Source organism: Leptodactylus fuscus, chromosome 2 (assembly GCF_031893055.1).
Source record: "Leptodactylus fuscus isolate aLepFus1 chromosome 2, aLepFus1.hap2, whole genome shotgun sequence".
Lineage (NCBI taxonomy): Eukaryota > Metazoa > Chordata > Amphibia > Anura > Leptodactylidae > Leptodactylus > Leptodactylus fuscus.
Genome location: NC_134266.1, coordinates 174,802,145 through 174,825,179, shown reverse-complemented (window position 1 = coordinate 174,825,179; position 23,035 = coordinate 174,802,145). Strand labels below are relative to the sequence as shown.

Here is a 23,035-nt window from a genome sequence, read left to right as displayed (position 1 = left end):
ACAGTGGAGGGGGCTCATATGCTTTGTAATAGTGAAATCACAGACATCCATGCAAACACTGTGCGATGCACGTTACAGAGATCTGGAATGGTTGCCTAAAAAAAAATAAAAAAAAAAGGTGGAGAAACCTCAACATCAATATTGCCATAACAAGTGGTTGCTTAACGCCAAGAAGTACGAAAAGTGGACAGTAGAAGATTGGAAGCGGGTGACTTGGAGCCATGAGATGACAGTCAATAGACTGGGCTCTGATGGGTGCAAATTGGTCTGGAAAGGAAAAGAAAGCTGAAGGTTTGAGAAATTGAAGGAACTGTCAGGTTTGGTGGAGGAAGTCGGATGATATAGGGTTGGATACTTGAACAGGATCAATGGTGGTCTCAGTGCTGCGCTATATGTGAGTATCCTACAAGATGAGTTACTTCGTACACTCCAGGACTATGTGTATAAAAAGGACAACATAGTGTTCTAGCAGGTCGAAGACCTGCAGCATATATTGAGATAAGAGAAGAAATGGTTCAGTGGCAATGAATTAGAGGTGCTGGATTGGCCCCCACAGTCCCCAGACCTCAACCCAATCGAACACTGGTGGTTAGAGGTGAAGACAAATTTGTATTTGTACCCAAATGAGTCAATATACACAAACATTGGTCATGTGTAGAAGAGACCTGGGATCTGATTTCGGTTGAGACATGCTTGCATCTGATCGAGAGCATGCTCAGAAGGATTCAGGCAGTATGAAAACCAAAGTTGGATTTAAAAAGCAATAAAAATTTAAAATTTAAATTATTAGGAGCAAAACAGTAACAATGCAGTTACATGACTGGAATCTGCATAACTAATCATATACTAAATAGTTGCAAGTCATTCATGTATGAGCTAGCCAAGATGATTGTCTATAACATGATGGTAGTCTCACATCTGAAGCTGTAGTGGATGGTGAGATATGGAGCTTGAAAGTCATAAGTTCAAAACATTGTTACTAGAGATGAGCGAGTACTGTTCGGATCAGCCGATCCGAACAGCACGCTCCATAGAAATGAATGGATGCACCTGGTACTTCCGCTTTGACGGCGGCAGGCCGCTTAACCCCCCGCGTGCCGGCTACGTCCATTCATTTCTATGCGAGCGTGCTGTTTGGATCGGCTGATCCGAACAGTACTCGCTCATCTCTAATTGTTACCATTTTTCTGGTCAGTGTATGTCTTGCTTGTTGACTTTTCAAATACAAGATAAAGTCTTTTTCAAACCAAAAATACATATTCTAAAAGTAAGGAATATACCAAGATTAGGCAATGGAGTAAGATCTATCTAAAAGGTGTCAATAGGGAGCCTTGCCACAAATAATCAGTTACATAAGGACAAGAATGTGAGTTGAGAATTATTAATAGTGGTGTTCTATTCAGAAGAAACTTCTCCCAACAAGGACAAAGCAGACTCCAGACTGCAAGAAGAACCTTTTTGTTTCAGGTACAGATGACAATCACAGACAGTTAAGCTTTCTTATTATGTTGTTGACACTTCTCATCGGAGATCTCTACAAACTGAAGAGATATTGTAGAGTTCTAGGATGAACTTTGTTTTAGAGTGCCAACATCCCTGGCTGAGATTCCCTCCTCATTAGAGATTATTATTCACAAAGAACATGAGCCCTATATGGGATAATGACTGGGCTATACAAATATAAGAACTAAAATCACATCCGCGCTCTGTTCTTTAATGTGTTTTAGAAAGTATATTTATAGAGAGTATAATTATAGCTTTGCCAAGTCCTTTCTTATACAGTACATAGGACAGGTTAAGTGAAGAAGTGACAATGGAAGAAAAGTTTATTGTGGTGCAGTGGGGGCATTTACTAACCCATCTACGCTAGCCCCTTCACTCCTGAATGTCAGGATGGTGATGTCAGCCACACACAGGAGAGGCAAAGGGACAGTGTGACAAGTCTGAAGCTGCACCATACTCACTATGACCAATTTGGTTCATTTACATGTGGCTTCTGCACTTAGAACTTCACTTTGTTGCAAAAAAATAAATAAAAAATTACAGAGGGCACCAAAGTAAAGATAAATGGTTCATCCTGCACATGATGTGGCCAAGTTATAGTTGAGAACCTGGCTGACCGAGTCTCTTAACTCCCAGCCCTATTAGACAAAGGGACCTATAAGAGAACTTATGTGTAAACCCCAAATTAAGAAAACACAATTTTATATTGCAAATAAGATTTAATTTAATCACAACCAGTTGTAACATTTATATCATCACATACATTACATAACAAACAAACCATATTAGACCAATACAGGGGACGTTATGAATACATTTTCTGACTGGGAAAAGAAATCACAATCCCATAAGAAAAACTGTTTTGCACAGATGACGGTGTCTGAATAATACCACCACATTACAAGTTGTCATGTAGGCAGACTATGCAGCCATAACCCAAACTCTCAGATGAAGGTGGGGCTTTTATCTTCATCCCAGAGTTTAACGGTTTACGGTTCTTCTACCATTCTGACAACTTCACAAGGCAGTGCCACTTGTTTTTTTGGGGGGTATACATCTGGAAAAGGCTACAGTGCAGCTCAAACAAAGAAGGAAACTCAACACCAAACCAGCTGCAGTGCATTGAAGGGAAAATGATGCACCTTCATACTGTTACATAATCCAATAAGTGCAATAGAGTTGTGCCAGAGCTTCCAAAGGCCCCCACAGCTATAATGCTTAGTGAATCTCATGTACTGGCTTGTGGAGGCCATTGCACTTCACCCTCATTCAATAGCATATCTGCCATGGAGGCAAGGAAGGCAATTGTTACAGGGCTGTGGAAGGGAGTGGACCATAGGTCCCCTTCATAATACTTTGCTTTCTTTTTTATATTTGGCAGTCCAAGTATCATAACTCCTTTCATCCTGGTCTTGTTTTATTATAGTCAAAACAGGAAGGCAATGGAGAAAAATGTTGATGAAAGGATTACACTATTCTTCCCGTCTGCCCGATTGCTGTAATTGCTGAGGTTAATGGCTGCAGAGGTTTTTTAATTTTATTTTTCAATAAAAAAAAATAAAAATCAAGAGAAAATACATCATGTTTACAACCATTGTCTTTCCTTACGCTGCCAATTTTTGTTTTTTGAAGGGGACAGGCTCAATTCTGACTTTTGCAGTGAGGCCCCATGATTTCTTTGTATGCCCTTGACCTCTTTTGCATATTTATAATAAGGAATTTGTTCATATCTAAATAAAGGATAATGCTCAGTATAAAACCTCTAATAATGTACTGAGGCAGGTTTGCTAGCGTTTCCTTTTGACACCTTTAAGTCTAACCCTGTATTCACACGACCAAATTTCTCCAATGAGACTCTGTCCATATGTTTGCCAGATTTAACAGCGTGAACATTATGCTGGGAGAGGGACTCCAGGCATTGTAGTCATCTATGATGCTAGGAGTCCCTGCCTCCAGATGACATACTGATCCGTACTATAATCACCATGGGATAGTATGTCCATGGGAGATAGGGACTCCTAGCATCATAATAGTACTATAATGCTAGAAGTCCATCTTCCTCCATAGCATTCAAGTTGGTAAATCCAGCATACATACGGACTGAGTTTCACGGGTGTAACACAGTCATGTGAATGTGTGGTAAGTAAACAATTTGCCAGTTTCTGATCAAATTCACCCTATAGGATTAGTTTAACACAACCATTTATTTTTCTGTTTTGTCATACAAACAGAAAAATAGAATGGAAATGGAGGACAGAATCACCCCTGGATCTGACAAATCTAATGGACTATAATGGGTTTCCATTTTTGTCTCCTCCATTTTCCAGCTTTTTTCTCCTTGTAGGACTTTTTCATACAGAATTTTTGATGGAATCTGCACCTTACAGAACCTTTTACTCAGATGTGAACATAGCCTAATATGGCTAGGACGCTATTGAGCTGCAACCTCAATGTTTTATTGGTTCCAAGATTTGTTACCAATCTCTTCTCGTACAAAAGCACTGAAGTTGCAGTGGAAATTGTAGTTACTGCAACTCCGGCGGAAGCACCAGGTTGTTATGGAGCTGCAGCCCAAAGCTGTAATGAGTCAGGGGACCATTAGATGTAAATTCCGACCTCAACATTTAACATCAGATTCTAGCAAAAGTCCTCACCAGCAAGTAAATTACCTACATTATTGACATTTCATAGAAAAATCACATTGCATAAAAACTACAACACATGGAGTATGGAGAAACAAGTCTCCCGTTATGAGGGGCTCATTCATTATACTGGTTTCAGCATTCTTATGGATTTTGCATAAATTGACAGATTCAAGACATTATCTGCTACAAGACATTCTGAGGTTACTGAATGTGTATTACAGAAAAAATTTAACAAATGCAGCCCTGAAAATGATTAGAATTTCTGCTGACAGACACAATAAAACATTACACGCTCTATAATCACTGCTGTACGCTTTGAAAAGTTACAGACTTTAACTTGCTTTTCTACATGTATACATACAAGCTTAAAGGGGCACACACGTACACATGTAGTGGTTCAATGGTCAGTGAAATAAAACGGGTTGTAAGAAGAACAGGATTGCCGTCTTCCACAAACAGCCAACAGCAGCACCACTCTTATTTATAGGCTGTGAATAGGACGGAGCTGTAACACACAACCTACGTAAAGGAGTGAGCTTATACAATCTTTTATATGGAACATTTAAAAATGGAAGCTTCAGTTTTAACCATCTCCTTTTAATTTTTCTAAAAAAATTTTTTTTAGTTCCTCTACAGAATTTCAACACCCACTATAACATGCTGTAATATATTTGTACTTTGAGTGTTGTGTCGTGTTGATGGGGCAATAAAGCTAGCTTCTGAGTAGAACGGTAATACAATACACATACAGCTGACATCTGGAAATGATGCCAAAGACTCACCAACGTCATCAATCCTTTGAATTTATACAGCAAATGCTGACCGGGATATATACGTAGTACAGTGAAAGCTCTTTCCATATTGCGTCTACCGAACTAATCATCTAAACACTGCAGAGTTGTCTTCTGACATCCTGAGCAAGCTGAAGGGAACTTTTCCTATTATGTGGCAATGAGAGCTGAAACCGTATTCTATGATGTCCATATGACCTTATGGTCACAGCTTTATTTTTTTATACTTGAAAAAGGGGAAGAAATTCCTGAAACACGTTGTGTGTTTTGTGCTGCTCTGGATTTTTATCTGGATGTCAATTAAGGTGTTTCATGTTATGGGTTAATGAGCTCAGAGGTAGTTTTTTTTTAACCTTAAAAGATATTCCATCATTGAAAATGTGCGTTTTTAAATAAACCCACATTGGAATAACCTTTAGAAAGCCTATTCTAGCCCTACCTTTTCTGTTCTTCTGCTCACAGGCATTTTTGAGTTATATAGTTTTTAGCTATTATTCTAATGAAGCTCATGGAGCTAGGAGGCATTCCCCCTGTGCTCCGAGCAAAGCATCATACCTTCCCTGGCCTTCATTCCGCCTCCTGGGCCTTTCCTGCACACCACCTTCTATGTAGATCAGTTGATGTCCGCCTCCTCTTCGCTGCATCAGTAGCAGCAAGATTGAAATCCCATGGATGCACTCAATCCTAATGCAAAGTGGCCATGTCAGGCCAAACTACTGATGCAGCGAAGAGGAGACTAATGTCAACTAAACTACATCAGAAAAGGGAGTGCAGGAAAGGTCCAGGAGGGAGGGTATGACGCTGCTGAGCTCGGAGCACCGGGGGAACGCCTCCTGTGCTCTGTGAGCTTCATTATCATAATAGCTAAAAACTATATAAATCAAAAGTGACTGCGAGTATAAGAAAAAAGTTAGGGCTAGAATAGCTTGTCTAAGGCCATGTCAACGTGGGTTTATTTAAAAATAAATGCATATTTTGAATGATAGACTCCCTTTAATAGGGAGTCATTTTTTTTCATCACTGGCAACTATACATATGCTTGGATGTCTGGCACCGATAACTGATGTAGAAATCTCTGCTGTCACTCTGATATTTGATACCATAAGGCATATTCAGCTGTTGTGATTGTCACAACTGTAAGGTGAGAAGCCATACTATCTTTTCTAAATACATTACATTTATTTGGCCAAAATGGGTTTACACTACAATATGTGCCATTCAGGGCATACAGACAGGGTGGTCACTATGAGACAAACTCTATGTAACAGGGACTACTAGCTCTTGCAGTAGGTAGTGGAATGGTGGTTAAAACTGGAGCTTCATTAAATTTCTCAGTTGCTGCTGTATAATGGACCGTTATGACTGAACAGGTTTGCAGGATACATTCTTTTTCTTAACCGTATATATTATTGTGCCCGTTGTTTCTTTGGGTTAGTTTTACAATAACTTTTACAATGATATCAGAAATGTTTATGAGTATACACAGAAAAGCATCTTTAATTTTTACAGTGTGTGCCATCTGTCTTAATATACTGGTGCAGACTACCAGGAAAGAGTTCCAATGTTAACCAAGGCAGAATTGATCCCTTGTTTCTATAAAATATTATAGTCCGAGAGGATGAAAATGCATGATCCATGATGCATGATCCATGAAGCATAAAACAGACGGTTTCTTTGTTTTATCCCAAACACAGCAAGGAAGACAAGTAGAGAAGGTCTGAGTATCGGACCAGAGCCATTGCAGCGGTAACCCTTCTCCTGGTCTTGCAACAAAAGTAACAGTTTTCTAGAACATTGAATGAAGTAAAATAAATGACAATGTACACAGTCCTGCATCATCATCTATGCTCATCTCTCTGCATGTATGGCTTGGTACAAGATACAGATGAATACATATTTCTACAGTATAGACATGGACGGAGGCTCAATTAACTTCAGCGCAGGCACAAAGTGTGGCAAAATGCTGGTTTTCAGAAGATACTTGAAGATTCTTTAGTCCTATAACACACCATCATCTTCAATGAAAAAGCTATTCAAAATCTAGAACAAGAAGAAACGGACTCTATATCTTAAAGAGATTTCTGGGCTCCAAATTGATTTTTCATACTATTGACCTAACCACAAGATAGATCATCAGTATATGATCTGTGAGGGTCTGACACCTAGACCCCAAACAGATCAGATACTGCAGCAGGATCTGGAGTGCTATACACTAGTGGATGGGGAGCATGTACAAGCAGATTCTATTCAAGTAGTAGAAGCAGAGCAGCAGTCCCATCTACTGCACTGCGGTGAATAGAAGTGTTGCTGCACTCACTCCATGTCCACTAGCAGCTATCGGCACCTGGAGGCATCTGCAACAGCTGATCTGTGCGGGGTCAGAAAGTCAGATCCAACAGTTAGGTCATCAGTATGAAAACCTTCACTTAGAGTTGGAAAACCCCTTTAAATTATAACATGAATTAAGACACAAATGTGTTGTAAACCAGAGAAGAGTAAGTGTTGTCTGTTCATTAATGTAGCAGGCCTGACTCTTTGTTGTGGATGACAGTAGTGATACCTGACCTTTAGTGTCATTATGCCATTGTATCAATACCTCAAAATAGGCTATCTGACTTGGTAGTATACAAGCAAAGTGAATATCAATCTTTGAGGGACATTTACAGTGGTGGGTGGAGCCACTTAACAGATGTATGATCTTACAAGCTGCTTTTAGATTATGTGCTTTGGTGTAAAGTCTACCTCCAGTTATAAAGTGATTTTAATATCTCTAGTTTTAGAGGTAGAGGTTGTATTATACTTAGACAAGGCACTGGTGCCACATTTCATGAAACTCGTTATCCTGCTAACGTTACGGATGTTGGTCCATATTCGATGCGTTTAACCCCTTGGTGCTCGGCCGATTACACGCATTCCTATGCCGGTGAGGTATTCAATTGAATACTACTCGCTGAACACTAATAGTCATCATAGACATTAAAGGGAGCAGTATTGAAACCAATGTAAACTGCATTAAGAATATTGCTTCTAGTGATCATATATGAAGGAAAATAGGGCACCGGAGCACTGCAAAAGCATAATAGAGCTCTTAAACCTAATAAGATTACTACAATGTGCTGTGAAATTATTATATATTATTAAATACAGTAAGTATAGAAATATTAAAAGCAGGTTATAGCTGGAGGTATGATCCTTATCCTGTGCACCACTTTTCAGTATTCTTTCAAATATCATCTGGTCTCCAGTTTCTCTCAAATGTTTGGCACTGAAAAGTAAGCAATAGGCGACCATCAATCATAACATTGTTGCGACTTTTATATAATCCACTGAAAAACATCCCTCAAAAGTGATCATCATCTTAAAGTAAGAAAAGGAGAGACCAAAGCTCCTAAAAGAATACAGTAGTTGTCAAACGTGGAATATGGATGAGATTCTAGAGAAGATACCCTGGAAGTTTAAAAGGCTAAAGACATTAACCATATTACACTGAATTTCAATGCTTAAAAACGGACAAATATGCTAAAAATTCTGCAGTCTGTGCTGAATGTCAAAACTCAAATGCAGCAATATGAAAACAGTGCAAGTGGAGATCTCAACACTTGAGGGACAGTTGAGAAGCCCAGTCACACTGTTATGCTGCTGAGTTTCAGAGACCTATATTGACAGATACTGGATGAAGAACTAAATTTAATATTATAAAAGATACAATCAATGATTTGTAAACCTTCTCCAAATGATATTGCTACAATACCTAGGTCTTAATAGTTACAGACTACAAAAAGAAAACCTTTATAGCCTTGGCCACGAGGAGGGACGTCTTTTCTGTTCCAAACATGAAATACTACACCTTGCTTCACAAACATTCTGATATATCTAATATTGCATTAAATTAATACATAAGTGGATGGATAGTAACACAGCTATGAAATACCTCAACAACAGTAGTTCATAAGCCATTTATGTTGCCATTTTGAAATGGGTACTATAGGGTATATGCGTACTATAGGGTATATGGTTTGGAGCAAGGTTAAGAACGTACATGGTTTTATAGGTGGCCTTAATAGAACTCCATCCAGCTTAAATTCTACAGATATTCTGTAGCCAACTTTGGTCTTAAGGTTCACTAAAACAGCCAGTGACCTTTCTGATCCAACAACTGTTTCAACCTCTGATTTTGAAGGGCAGTACCTTTTTATTTTTTTCCATTATCTATGAGGATGGTGTGGTTTATTGCGAAACTACTGTGGGTTTTCTCTATATTTATTATATAACAGGCAAAAAAAAAAAATCTGTTTTTGTCTGTCACAAAGCTGCATAGTAGTCACTGTTTGGTCTCTCCCGCTCTTAGCATATATATACCATAACCTTAACAACACATTTGAAAATGCAGCAGAACGTGAAAACACATATACAACATATAAAGTTGAAGGATTTCATTTGTGTCCATACAAAGGCATTCCAGGTGATTGGTAGCCATCAAATGATCATCCAATGATAATCAATCACCAGCAGAGTGCATGGAGGCAAGATAAACCAGGTAGCAATGTTGTTCATTCACTGCATGGTATATTCACAGAAAGTTCAGATAAATTCCAAGACAATGAATATAAAAAAAAAAGTGTTCCTTAGTGCAGAGAAAAAAAAAAAAAAAGGTTTCTTAAAATAAAATAATAATAATATTATAATGAAGTCACAGCATCAGATGAAAACCTCTGTCATCTGGGTCTTTTACGAGTAACAAATAATAAGACCCGTCTGATGGCCTGTAGGCGATCCTTCAAAGATGTCATGGCCAGGATTGTAAGCTGCGCCTTGTTTTCCAGAGGCAGCACTGCTAGCATCCACCAACACCAGGCTGGACCACTTGAGTTTGACTGAAATAACAAAACAAAACAAAACAAAAAAAAAAAGTTAAGAAAGTGTTATAATAAAGCCCTGCCATAGTCAAAATCTGTGTACTTGTGGAATAGTCGTGTAATACTATTCTAGTTAAAGGGAATGTGAGCTAACATATGACAGCATATTAAGCTGACACCTCCACTTTAAACAAGTTGTTTACTTTTAACAACCTTAGTTCAGCAATTGCTCCCCTCCCCCCACTGTGCTGAAACGGAAGGTCTCCACCAAAAGCAAAGCAGAAGCTTGGTATTTAGGGAAACATTACTCCTGCGGAACAAGATGGCTGCCTATAAAATTCGTGAATTTATTGCATCCATTAGTGTGCTGGTATTTAGCACTATGCTAACAGGGAGGGATCCTAAGTGATGCAAGATAATGCATATCTGTTTTTACTTTGTTGCATTTTCATGTGCCTTATTAAAAGGATTTTATTCCTATAAAGTCTGAGTAGTATAATTTTTTTGTTACCAGGGCAGGCAGTACTTCAACGCCCTAAGGCCTCATGCACGACCATGTGCACTGTCAGTGTACTAGCAGTCTTTTTCACAGTAAGGCAGGGTTCACACTACCATTGGATTCCGTTATGAAGGTGTCCATTTAAAAATAGAATAAAAAAAAAAAAAAAAAAAAAAAAAAGACACCTATCATAACAGACATTAACATTAATTAGCATCAGTTAGTGTCCGTCAATGTGTCCGGACACATTAGTATCAGTTAGTTTCCGTTTTTTTTTATACTGTCTTTTTTGTTGTTTTTTTTGCTGCTTATGCTTTCTGAGCATGCGCAGAAAATAAACGAGCACAATATAAAAAAATAAATAAAAAATCCCATTGAAATGAATGAAAATTTCGGACGGACAGACCAACTAGTGTCTGTTGCTAAAATCTTGTAACGGACAATAGCCACGGACACTGCTGACTGAATCCAATGATAGTGTGAATGCCCCCTGAGCATTATGTCCCATTCATTTCTAAGATCTCGTGCACACGTCCATGCATGTGTATGGGGCTGTGAGCCCGGGGCAAAACCATTTTGCAGCCCATACGATCATGTTATAGATGTTCTGTCTGTGCTGTTTAATCACAATCCAGCTATACATAGTCTTGTCCATGCAGCCCCAGCTAAAGCCCCACGTTGTGTTGAAGATTTTGCTGCAGTTTTTTTAGCCAAAGCCAGGAGTGGATTGAGCAGAAGGGAGAAGTATGAGAGCTTCCTTTAGATTTACCATTCATTCTGTAGCCATTCTTGGCCCTGGCTCCAAAAAAAAAAAAACACAGCAAAATCTGCAACAAAAAAAAGCTGCGTTTCCGCAACGTGGGGCCTTAGCCTTATCGTCACATTAACATTACAAAAACCCTTCCAAATATGTTACTTTTTTTAATTGCACATTTTGAATTTATGACTGAAGTGACGATACTCATTTTATCCTTAAACTAGGAACATTTTGTCTCCCTGTTTTTTGAGTGCTCATAACTTTTACATTTTTCTTAAATTGAGATTTATTTCTATGGAATTTACAGTACTATGTAAACAACAACATTTTATGATTGTCAAGAATATAACAATACCACATTTATTTAGTTTTTGACTTTCGCACAATAAAACTGCTGTGGCTGTGTAAGGAGTTGATTTAGCAAGATGTCCTCTAGTTTTTATTGGTACAATGTTGGGGGTTACACATGACTTTTTAATCAGTTTTTATTTTTTTATGTTTTTGAGAGGCAAGATGAATGAAAAAAAATAAACAAAACAAATCCTGGACTCTAGATTAACGGGTTATGTGCTCTTTTTTATGCTCGACACCAATTTTTTCAAAATATTTAGTGTGGAACAGCTGTATCCAAGTTGAAAAACTAAAACCACCATGACTATATTGTGCTGGCTTAGACAAAATTCACATCTACATTTCTCAAAACAGAAACCACCATAGGCCGGGGCCCCAAGGGCCGGAAACGCTGCAATTTGCCTGCGGCGTTTCTGCTGCGGGAAAAATCACAGCATTATACAGTAACAGCAAAATGGATGGGATTCATGTGAATCCCATACCCACTTTGCAGTAAAATCCGCAGCGCGAACACGCCGCGATTTCCAAAGCAGTCACGGTTTTGGAAATTACAGCATGTCTATTAAATCTACAGAAACTGCGGTGGCTTTCCAGTAGATATAATTGTAACAGAAATTCCACGGGGGAAAACTCCGCAAACGTTCTGTTCAAAGTGCTGCGGGAAGAACCGCGATGCATTCCTGCCACAGTTTTTCCTGCAGCGCTTTAGCACATCGTCCCGTGGGGCCTTAGCCATATAGTGATTGATCTGTCACACAAAAAACAGCAATAGTGCCTACTAGACCTCAGTAAACTATAAATAAATAAATTCAACAACAACTATTATTATTATTATTATTATTATTATTATATAGCACCATTTCAAGAGGTACAATTTCCATTAAAAGAAACGGAATACGAGTCAGTTTTTTTTTCACTATTGTGTGTAAATGTGCCCAGTAATTATGGACTCACCTGTGGATCAGGATCTTTGTTTGGCATTGACCCAAAATGATTAAGAATTTGTGCCCTCAGGTTGTCCTTAAGAGAGGAAAACCAGGCCAAGGCCTGATCATACACAGAGTTGTGTAATAGGAGAAGATCTTCATATTCTTGTCCTTCGACCTAAATGGAAATTAACAGAAAACATTTGCTTATTGTAGGATTATATGCAAGAACTACATTGAATACAATGTGGCAAATCATATCAATGTCTCTCTTTAGAACATTACAAGCAGTCTATCTATTGCATTATCCTGGAACTTTGTATTTCCAATCTGCATAATCTCATTGAATGAGTAGAAGTATTTGAAGTCGCTCTATAAAACACTTGCATTTTATATATCAGTAGAAGTACATTAGTGGTTTATATACTGTAAGGAAAATATTCTGCTCTTACTGATGGTATAACTAGAACTATTTTTCCAATTCCTTTTTTATTACCTTTTTATCTTCCAGATATTCAATATTTGCAGTGTTGTAACCATCTCTTTGTCCATGGCTCAAGACCTTAAAGCGTCTCAGTCCTATTGTATCCACTACTGAACGGCCATCTGGGAAAAACTTGACATCCCTTACTTGTAACATGCAACCATAGTCTGCAAACCTGGAATAACAAAAAAAAACAAAAAACACAAACACGTCATTTGGCGAGTTTACATATCTTTTCCCAAATCAAAAAGCATTACGCCTACAGAAAAAAAGCACATATATCATAACACATCTTGTAAATCCTACTTCTCCCTGGGTATGAAGAGTTTCATAGCAATATGTCTGGCAGCTGCATATTTATGATACCCTGTAAGTATTCATTTCTTAAAGTTAAAAGACTCAAAGCAGATACTCAAGACTAAGAAAGACAGTTTGAGTTTTACTTTTTATGTTTTAGAAAGATTTTGTGAGGCACAATCCTGAATTCACTGATTTGTACTCTTCCATAACAATTCTGTTTATCGCTATTAACTGCCACTACTCGTGTGGTAATCTCATTTATATTACATAGGTGAAATTCTATATACATTGTGTGTGCGTATATGTATAGATAGATAGATAGATAGATAGATAGATAGATAGATAGATAGATAGATAGATAGATAGAGATAGAGATATATCTATCTATAGTAGAAGGAGTATACATTTCTCCCAGGTTCCTGTCATACACAATCTAGGTGCAGCTGAAAAATAAACAGTGTTCCTTGCTGAAGGGTTTGACCAAAACCATGGTAAAAAGGTCTATCTGCTGGAGTAGGAGTATTGGGTGTGGCTCTACTCCACTCAGCCACTCCAGGTTTTGGGATGTGTGGGGTTAAACCCTTGGTATCCTTAAGTGTATAAAAGGGCAGTCAGCCCACAGGTATATGGCTCTCTCTGCTCCTGGGAAACCACTTGTGAGTACACTGCTTTATGTTGTATTTAGGGAGAAGTGCAGTAGGCCCAGCTCTCATAGTTAGGATACCTGTTGTTGAACGTAGAAGCCGGACGGCTAGGATTTTATTCTGTACTGTTTCTGTTTTGCCTGAAACATTCCTAATAAAACTGGTCGCTGCCAGTTGCACCATACTTGGCTGGAACCTTAGTGAAAATTGTAGCGATCTGTGACCCATAATATCATACAGAATCAATCATCCCAAATATTATATACACACACCCTTTCAGTTCATCAGCTATGCACATTCCAAACTGCTTGGTTCCAGTCTCCATGCTCCTCCGGATCATTAGGCGATATCGAGGCTCGAAGACATGCAGTGGGCAAGGAATTGTTGGGAAGGCCATAGTGCACACAAATATTGGAACATCTTTATTCAAGCTGTTTGAGGAAAAAAAACAAAAAAAACCCAAAAGTCAATGTTATGGCTTTAGGTTAGTTCATCTGCCAGCACAGTACTGTACACTGTCACAAATTTAGCTGTTTTTACATACATTTCCACTGCAAATACAATAATTAAATAATTCTATACTTCACTGCTGTATATGCTTGTACACCAGCAATGGAAAAGGAGGGATAGATTTAGCTGAAATATGAACTCACCCCACAAATAAAATGAACACTGTGTAAAAAAAAAAAATGTTAACCCAAATTAAGGCTAGGTTCACACTAGCATTCAGGTTTCCATTGTTTGAGTCTGCATGGGAACCTGAAAGACAGAGACCCTGTCCGCTTAAAAAGAGGTTACCTGCTGAACCCACAAACTATTATGGGGTCTGCCGGGTTTCCACAGGTTTTATACTGAAATTGGTGGTGGAGTCTCCAGCACAGATGTGAATCCAGCCTTATATAGATTCATGGGGCACTGAAAATGAGCTACAGAAATAGTATGCAGCTATGTTAGCGCCTGTATTATCAGTATAGGCTTGCTTTATTTGTAATTCTAATTCACATGCAGCGTAAAAAGACAGAAAGAGGGAGAAAAGTAAAAGCATTATCCATCTGTCCTGCAGGCTAACTGCACATGATCAGGATGTCTACAAGATGGTGACATGACTACAATCAGTAGGTGTAACTGGAAGCTCCTGTGTCTTATGATATAATGGGGTATATGGGACCCTTCAGCCTCCAGGGCCTGGTAGCGACTGCTACCTCTGCAACCCCTTTAGGTATTCCCGATTGCTATATGGCTGGTTATAGCAGAGGGAACACAATCAGATGGAAATCAATATCATATCATGTTTGTCTGAGCAGCTCTGTACAAAATCACATAGCTATTAACGTGGTTATAAACTAAGCAACTCTGTAAATCCATTGATCTAGTTGTGTTGTACTGATCCTGAGTTACAGTCTGTATTTTAGTCTAGAATTGCAGTAACAATTCTGCTGGATGCCCACAATGACCCTTTCTTTCTGTGGATCCATGACTTATTACAATGTTGCATGACAGAATCTTTTCGACATTATCACAACCTCTCTTTTTCCCATTATAACATCACAACTTACTTAGATAACTCCTTTATCTCCTCATCGTACAGTTTCTTGCGCTCACTTAGCTCTTCTGGTAGGTAACGTATAATTATCTCTTCTGTCAGAAAAGTCTTCTTGTACGCTCTACTCGCTAGATACTAGATGAAAACATGCAGATATATAGCATTAGCTATATTGTATATTTAGGTGCAATGTACAATACCAGCTATGCAACCTGTTCAGAACCACAATTTTACTAGGCCTTATCAATAGTCCAAAGACTGTAATGCCAGACAAAACACAGACACCCAAATCTAAGTACAGTATTATCAAAATATACTCTTGTGCTGCAATGTATTGGTATACAAATGATATGCTTCTAATAGTAATTCACTTTACATAGTTACTGTGATGCAGAGCTCCAATCAGAACCAGTGTCAGAGCTCAGAATCACACCCCTTGTCTGATCCTGCCTGACACCGCCCTTCTGACAGTGTAGAGCCTAAATAACATATGAGACACAAAAAAATAACAGCATTGATTGCTCAGGAGTAGTGGGGGCTAGAGAAAAAAAAATCCAACTGTGCCAGAATCAATGGAACAGGAGCTATTAAATGATGTAAAGAGTTGGACTTGGAGGTGCTAGAAGGTCCTCTTTAGAAGGGGGTGTCAAGTTTCAGCAAATAAATATTGTTGTCGATTTTCAATACACTTTCTATATCAATTCCTTGCATTTTTATAGATCTCTGCTTGCTGTCGTTCTTTGTTTACTTGCAGTGGATAAAAATTAGTCCATGATGATCATGTGATAAACAGGCCATGGTCATGTGATTAACACACAAGTGCACGGCTGTTTATAAGATAGAGCTCCGATTACTGTCACAAGTCATGTACCAGTGTCTCAGTCACATGACCATGAACTGATTGAATTGAACCATGAATTGCAGTAAGCAGAAATCTAGAAATATATCCTTAAGATAGGTCAGGAATACTTTTAGGAGAAATAACCTCTTTAAGCAGCCTTAGAATATCCAATACAAAATTCTTCAGTTATGGTTTACAGGATTAAGGTAGGTGCACACTACTGTTAATTAATGCTGTTGCTCTCATCAGTCATGTGTGCAATGTATACTAAGTGACGGATGTGGACATTGGCACCTCCACTGAGTGTTGATCTTCATTCATCCCTACATAAAAAATATGACAAAAGAAAGCTTCCTTCAAATTTTTTACTTCTCTGACGGAACAAAAAGTCCCACATGCAAATATTGCAGAAGACCGCATCCAACATGTTGTTAACATTAGAGACTATGGGGACAACAGACTAACGGGGCACCATCTTTGTCTGTTCTCCTGCTACTGAGAGGGGGCATTTTTGGGAGGCCGCTCTTACTCGTAGTTCAATACAGGAGAGTACTGCGCAGGCGTCGGAAGTTGGACAGAGACGGAAGACAGAAGAGGCAGGGTTGCAGCTGAAGATGGAGGAGTCGCTGGAAAGAGCTCTCTGGCAGCAGTGAGGACGCCCCCATCGCCGTTTGAGTGCTGGGGCCTGCCCTCATTGCTGCGGAGAATCCATTTGCATACCGGTTAAAACCAGTATTTCTAAGGAATGCAGAGACCACGTCTTAAGGTAAGAGACGAATAGCCTTTCTTAAGGCTATTCCGATGTGGTAATTAGAAAAAAAAAATGTTCGTTTAGTGGTAGAATCCCTTTAATGTTCGTTGCGGTCATCATATGATAGATGACAGTAATGGACATTAATAAAAGTGGTTGGAAAATAGCCCTAGGCCTTAAACAACTGTTTGAGAACATGTCTATTATTTTAAAGTAGTGTTTTAAATGGACTTTAAGAGCCTCCTGCACTAATGTGCTTCATAGCTGCTATTATATATAGATTTATAGGATTCACCCTATTTATTTTAAGTGTTTTTAAATGTATTAAATGTGTATTTTTGCAAATCTGGGTTAGTTTTTAGCAATTCACAACTGCTATAGCAAATCATCTATTAAGGGTGTTCTATACAAGCTACCTGTAGGAAGCTGTGCACCAATGTCAATAGGTGCTCATAAAAAATTTAAGTGGGTATTGTTTAGTTCCCCTGGTTATACAATACCTGTATGACACACAGATGTACTCACCTGTGACAAGTTTTCCTTGCAGAGGGGACAGTGAGGGTTGTGGTCCAGGCATCGCTCAAGGCATTTGAGGCAGAATGTGTGCCCACATGGGGTGGCTACAGGCTCATAAAATAACCTGAACAGAGAAATACATAACAAATACATTATATTTACACATGTGCAACCTTGGCTCATGTTAATATATAACAAAGGAAACTAGGGCAAAGGATGACTTTTCTGATTCTCAATGAACTTACTACTGTGTCCATATTATATATCAATAGTACGTCTTCAATGTCATAGAAAAGGATTAGCCTACTTTACACTAATCTGTTTTTTTGATTTCCCCTTCTCTGATAATCTTCCCAGTAGCAACATGACACAGAAAAGCCTGCTGTTATTTAACACTAATATATAAAGTATATCTATAAAGATCTGCTTTCTATCAGATGGTGGTGCTGTTGCTTCAGAAGCAATGGAGAATGCTACAAAACTAGATTTTTTTTATGTTGCCTTCTGTACACAGAACTTTTCATTGTATATACTGTATGCACAAAGGTGCTTTAGTGTTTTGTTATGTTCACAGTAGACTTTAGATTTTTGGTCCAAAACACACAGATTTTGAATTACTTCAGCAATCTATAATTCCTAGTCTGTTTAAAAGGCTTTTGTGTGAATATCAAATTCCTCATCTCTGTTTCTCAATATTATTATTAGTTTAAGATTTGTAATACAGAGCATAGCCAATGAAGCGGTATTAAAGGTGTTGCCCAGGAGTTACACATTTTTTCCAGAAGGCTGGAAAGGTGAAAAAAAAACAACCCCCCCAGAACATATTCTCCTATTCCAATTCTCCAGGGTTCCCCTGGCACTTGAAGTTCCTCGCTACATGTGTCCACTAAGGCCAATCAGTAGCCTCAGCGGCATAAGGAAAGGAACCGGGTAACGTATGTAGACTGGATTTGGTCCGGACAGCAGCCTGGGACAGGCAAGTATGGGTTATTTTTTTTTATTTTTTTTACCTTCCCCAGTCTCTTACAATAAAATTGGTAATTTGTGAACAACCCCTTTAATGACATCCTAGGTACCTGTAGAATATAAAGATGAGGGCCCTGATTTAATATAGTGGTTACACTGGCATGAACGTGGTGCATCTTTGGGGCATCATGGTGGATTTCGTTTTTCGACAAGGAGGTATGAATTATCAGGAAAAGGGGGACGATTCAAAACGCCTCAAGAGGCACCTCAATTGTGTGGTAAAATAGATAAACTTAGACTAGACAGCCTAAAGATATGCCAGATTTATCATCCACCATCAGTCACTGTTATAAATCTGGTGTAGTTTCAGACTGTCTGTAACTATTAGCAAATCTGGGCCAAAGATACTAATATACTTATTGACTTAATTCTTTCTAAGTCCCCTGATCCGGTGTGATGACCAAACAGCAGTTGCGCTGTGCCCATATTAATGTAACATTGCACGACTATGCCGTCAATTACTATACTAGAAGGTTTTCTCCCTGCTTTGCAGTTTCCTACAGGTTCTCAGGATTGTTCAACTACTACAGATCCTAGACAACCCCATTAAACCTTAATGTCTTTCCTCACTTCTACATATATTTAGTTAATAATGACCTATTCGGTCAATGACCAACAACTTATGACAGCAGCTGGAAGATGTAGTAAAATATAGCTCTATTTAATGTACTGTAACCTGCGTGCAGCTCCTAGTATAGGAAGTAGCTGACAGTTAACATTGTCAGCCATATTAGTTCTCATGGACCTTTATTTCCTGTCACCCAGTAAACCAAATTTAGCTAGCTTCCCGTTTCTTTCCACAGCTCCCCATAATAGGCAAACACAGAGAGGGAACTCATCCTTCCATTTCTCTCACTGCAAAAATATGCTTGCTAGCATCTATGCCTGCAGAGCATGATCTAGTATCAGTGAGTAAGCATGCACTTGTCCAAGGGAGTTTGGAACCAATAAACTACCTAGAATCCCCTCTGATAAAAAACGCTGATTTACCAGTCACTAGTCTCACAGATATATACGCTGCCCCAGGTGGTAGCAGTAATGGGTGCCATACTTGGCTTTCTTCTAACATTCTGAGAATTTGCTATACAGTAGTAGTTGTTATAGAGTGTGGACACACATACTGAAGATTATCAATTCACTAGTATATAATGTGGCTGCATCTCAATAGCTGTGAAGCTTATTTATTTGACAGACATTTACACACATATTGAGGCAAAAAACTTAAAAGAATTTTGGTACAGTGTGGGCCAGGAAACTAGCATACATGCCTTACCCCACATTTATTAACTTCATTAGAAATTTCCCGTCCTTTGAACAATAATGGGGTAGGGCATCATGGGAAACAGGGCTATAATTTGCAGGAAAGATGCTTTTTTTTTGTTGAAAACTAAGCCTAGTCTAAATATGCACCAAATGTATCACCTAGCATCAGCCACTGGGATAAAAGTGGAGTATCTGGAATGGGTTTTCTTACACAGCAAACATTTGCGGTGAAGGAACTGCCCATTTAAAACAAGCAGATAAGTGAGCCGTTACCTAAAGTGTGCAGTGTCTTAAGTGTGACTGTAGATTTAGTGCACCTACAAGGTAACTAACTTTTCATTCTTTCACATTTTTTTGCAGTACATATCCCCATTAGGATGAACTCCAATGCCAACTCTCCACTGATGCAAGACAATTGCTCATCCGGAAGCCCAGATTCTGGATCTAAATGACCAACTCTCAACATTGTGTGCAACCGACAACATGGAGAGGAGTTTGCTGCTCACTAAGCAGATACTCGCTGGGGCAGGTTGGAATAGTGATGGGGAGGGAAGCATGGAGGTTCAGGCTAGGCAGGCAGAGAGCTGCGTAGCTGTTAGGGAGAGGAAAGAGTTTTAGGGATTGACCTTAGACAGTATTAGTAAACCTGTCCCACTGTTTGTATTAAATTGGAAATAATACCTCATGCAGAGAGAACACTCAAAATCTGAAGAATCCACCAAATCTTTGGGGATGTCTCTAACTGCTATTTGTGAGGTAGGCTCTTCCCACTGGGATTCAGCATCTGTGGAGTAAACAAAGTGTTACGTAGCAATAGGTTTCATTTTATTCAATTTAAATTAAATATTTTTCAACATTTTCTTCTATGTTATTTAACATTGGTTTAGATACACATTTGTTAATCTGGCTTATACTGGTTTAATTTAAAGTGACCTGCAGCATGTTGTGTAGTAGCAGATTTCTTACCATTCCTGAAGGCTTTGGCAGGGAGCTCAATACTGTGAACATCTTCAGAGGTGCTGGCACGTTTTCGCTTCACACCCACTCCAGGAAGGCAGGAGAGAACACTTCCAAGGGTCTTTGTTGCTTTGTCATCGGAGAGGTCACATATATTAGGACAGTCTAGAGCTTTTTTCATTTGAAAAAGATCGGATTTTGGAAATGTGGCTTTGGTTAGTCTGAACGCCGTGTCCTGCAAATAAGACAAACCCATTTCAGTGACGGCACTTACTTATGTCCCTTTGGCTTTAAATAATTTAATTATTAAACATGATAAATGATTAGACCAAGTCTCTATGACTGGCTTCGAGACAGAAGTTGCTTATTTTGCTAGGTATTTATTTTTTTTAAATTCTCTATTTAAATTTTGACACTTTAACCCTTTGGTGACACCGCCCAAAAGTATCGTAAGGATCAGGCCTTCAAATCTGACATATGTCACTTTATGTGGTAATAACTTTAAGATGCTATCGTTATCAAAGTGATTTCGTGACACATTGTACTAAGTGTCAGTGGTAAATTTTGGCCGATTAGTTTTTCATAATCGAGGACAAAACTTAAGTATTTGGTGAAAATTTGGAAAGCAAAATACAGTTTTCACACTTTGAAATTGCATGCCTTTTGTACAGAAAGTCATACTACCCATATTAGTTCATAAGTAGAATTTACCATATCTCTGCTTTATGTTGCAATCAAACTTTAATTACCATTTCATTTTTTCAGATATTAAAAGTCCATCATTAATTTTCCAAATTTTCATATACAATTTCCCAATTTCTCTGGACCATAAAATGATCCCATATGAGGATGTAAACTGATATATGGACAAACTGTAGGGTCCAGAATGGAAGGAGCACTATTGTGATTTTGGAGGGCAGATTCTGCTGGAAGCGGTTTCAGGCAGCATGTTGCATTTGGAGAGCATCTGAACTGCCAGAATAAAATGGACCTAATGGGTCTAAGTTTTGGAAACTAGAACCCGCAAAAAAATTATCAAGGGATATAGTAAGTATTTTGACCCTACACGTGTTTCACATAATTTTTATTAACCATTGGGATGAAAAACTAATTTTTTTTTCTAATAAGCGCCAAGTTTTTCATCTTCACAAGGGGTTAAAGGGAAAAAGCATCCATTATTTGTTAAGCAATTTCTTCTGACTAAAGAAATGCCCCACCTGTGGGTGTAAACTGCTGTATGGTCACACAGTGGGACTAAGAATGGACAGAATAATATTTGGAGGACAGATTATCCTGTAATAGTTTTCAGGTACAATGTTGCTTGTGCTGAGCCCCTGAAGTGCCATAACAATGGAAACCAGCAACAAATGACCTTAGTTTTGAAATTACACCCCTTGAAAAATTATCAAGGTGTACAGAAAGCATTTGGACCCCACATTAATTTATTTTCCAGAAATTACTGCATAACTGAGGTTAAAAGGTAAATCTGTGCAAAGTGCTTCACTGTATATGGAGGCGTTTTACCATGGAAAATAAATCAATTACAATCTGAAGCAATCCTTCATGCACGGGCCAGTTTTTTCAGTGCATGTGTCACACTGATAAAAGGAGTCTTTCCTTATTCACCTTAGACTCTTTCTTTACAGTTTGTGGGACCTCACTGGGAAAGTGTTGTGTAGGCACCGTACAGGCACCTTCATTTCCAGGAGTACTGGGGCTGAACCCTTCTTGATCTCCAAATGCCAGAGTCTTGATAACTTCCTCCTGAAGCTCAAGGAACGTTCCTGTACTGTTTACACTATGTGATAGCTTATGTGCTATCTGTATAATGTGCACGACCAGCTTTTATTACCACACTCTTGATTTTTATGTGGCACTGTAGAGCTTTAGTGCTCGATCAGAAAGATCAACCCCTCCCATCTACTTATGGTATGCCAGGATGCAGTCTAGCTTGGGGGTAGGGGTACTGGCATGGACGGTTAGTCGTTGGGACAAAGCTCCAAAGGTTCCCAGTGCAAAGGTTTCATAAGTGGGCCCCCCTCCCATCCCCATCTGCTATTATACCCATCTAAAAGCTGCCAAAAACTGGGATTTTAAATGGTGACATTCAAACGGGTGAAAATTTATTGTTTGACTGATGAAACTTTTCTGCCTGTCAGAAATGTTTATCTGTAGTAATAATCGTTATTGCGGTCAGCGTATTTTACTCTATAAAAATAAGGTACGGACAGGAACAGTGAAAGAAATGTAAACTTTATTGATAACTTTGTGTATGTGTTGGATAAGTGATTGGAGCAACTCTTTTGGCACTGCAATCTGGACAATGGTAAATGTTTGGGTCACAACACCAATAACTTCCTGGTTATGCTCAGAGGGGTATTA

At 38.7% G+C, this 23,035-nt stretch overlaps 1 protein-coding gene across 1 annotated transcript in view; it reads right to left on the bottom strand.

The window, feature by feature from the left end:
• Nucleotides 1–5,709: 5,709 nt before the first annotated feature.
• The window catches only part of LONRF2 (LON peptidase N-terminal domain and ring finger 2), a 53,601-nt gene continuing 36,275 nt past the window's right edge, over nucleotides 5,710–23,035 (bottom strand). The window contains exons 5-12 of the mRNA XM_075265118.1: nucleotides 20,663–20,888; nucleotides 20,378–20,480; nucleotides 17,417–17,531; nucleotides 15,313–15,434; nucleotides 14,029–14,187; nucleotides 12,825–12,987; nucleotides 12,357–12,506; nucleotides 5,710–9,813 (exon numbers count right to left, since the gene is read on the bottom strand). Of these exons, the coding sequence (XP_075121219.1) occupies nucleotides 9,655–9,813; nucleotides 12,357–12,506; nucleotides 12,825–12,987; nucleotides 14,029–14,187; nucleotides 15,313–15,434; nucleotides 17,417–17,531; nucleotides 20,378–20,480; nucleotides 20,663–20,888 (1,197 nt within the window). The 3' untranslated portion in view covers nucleotides 5,710–9,654. The remainder of the gene's footprint in view (nucleotides 9,814–12,356; nucleotides 12,507–12,824; nucleotides 12,988–14,028; nucleotides 14,188–15,312; nucleotides 15,435–17,416; nucleotides 17,532–20,377; nucleotides 20,481–20,662; nucleotides 20,889–23,035) is intronic.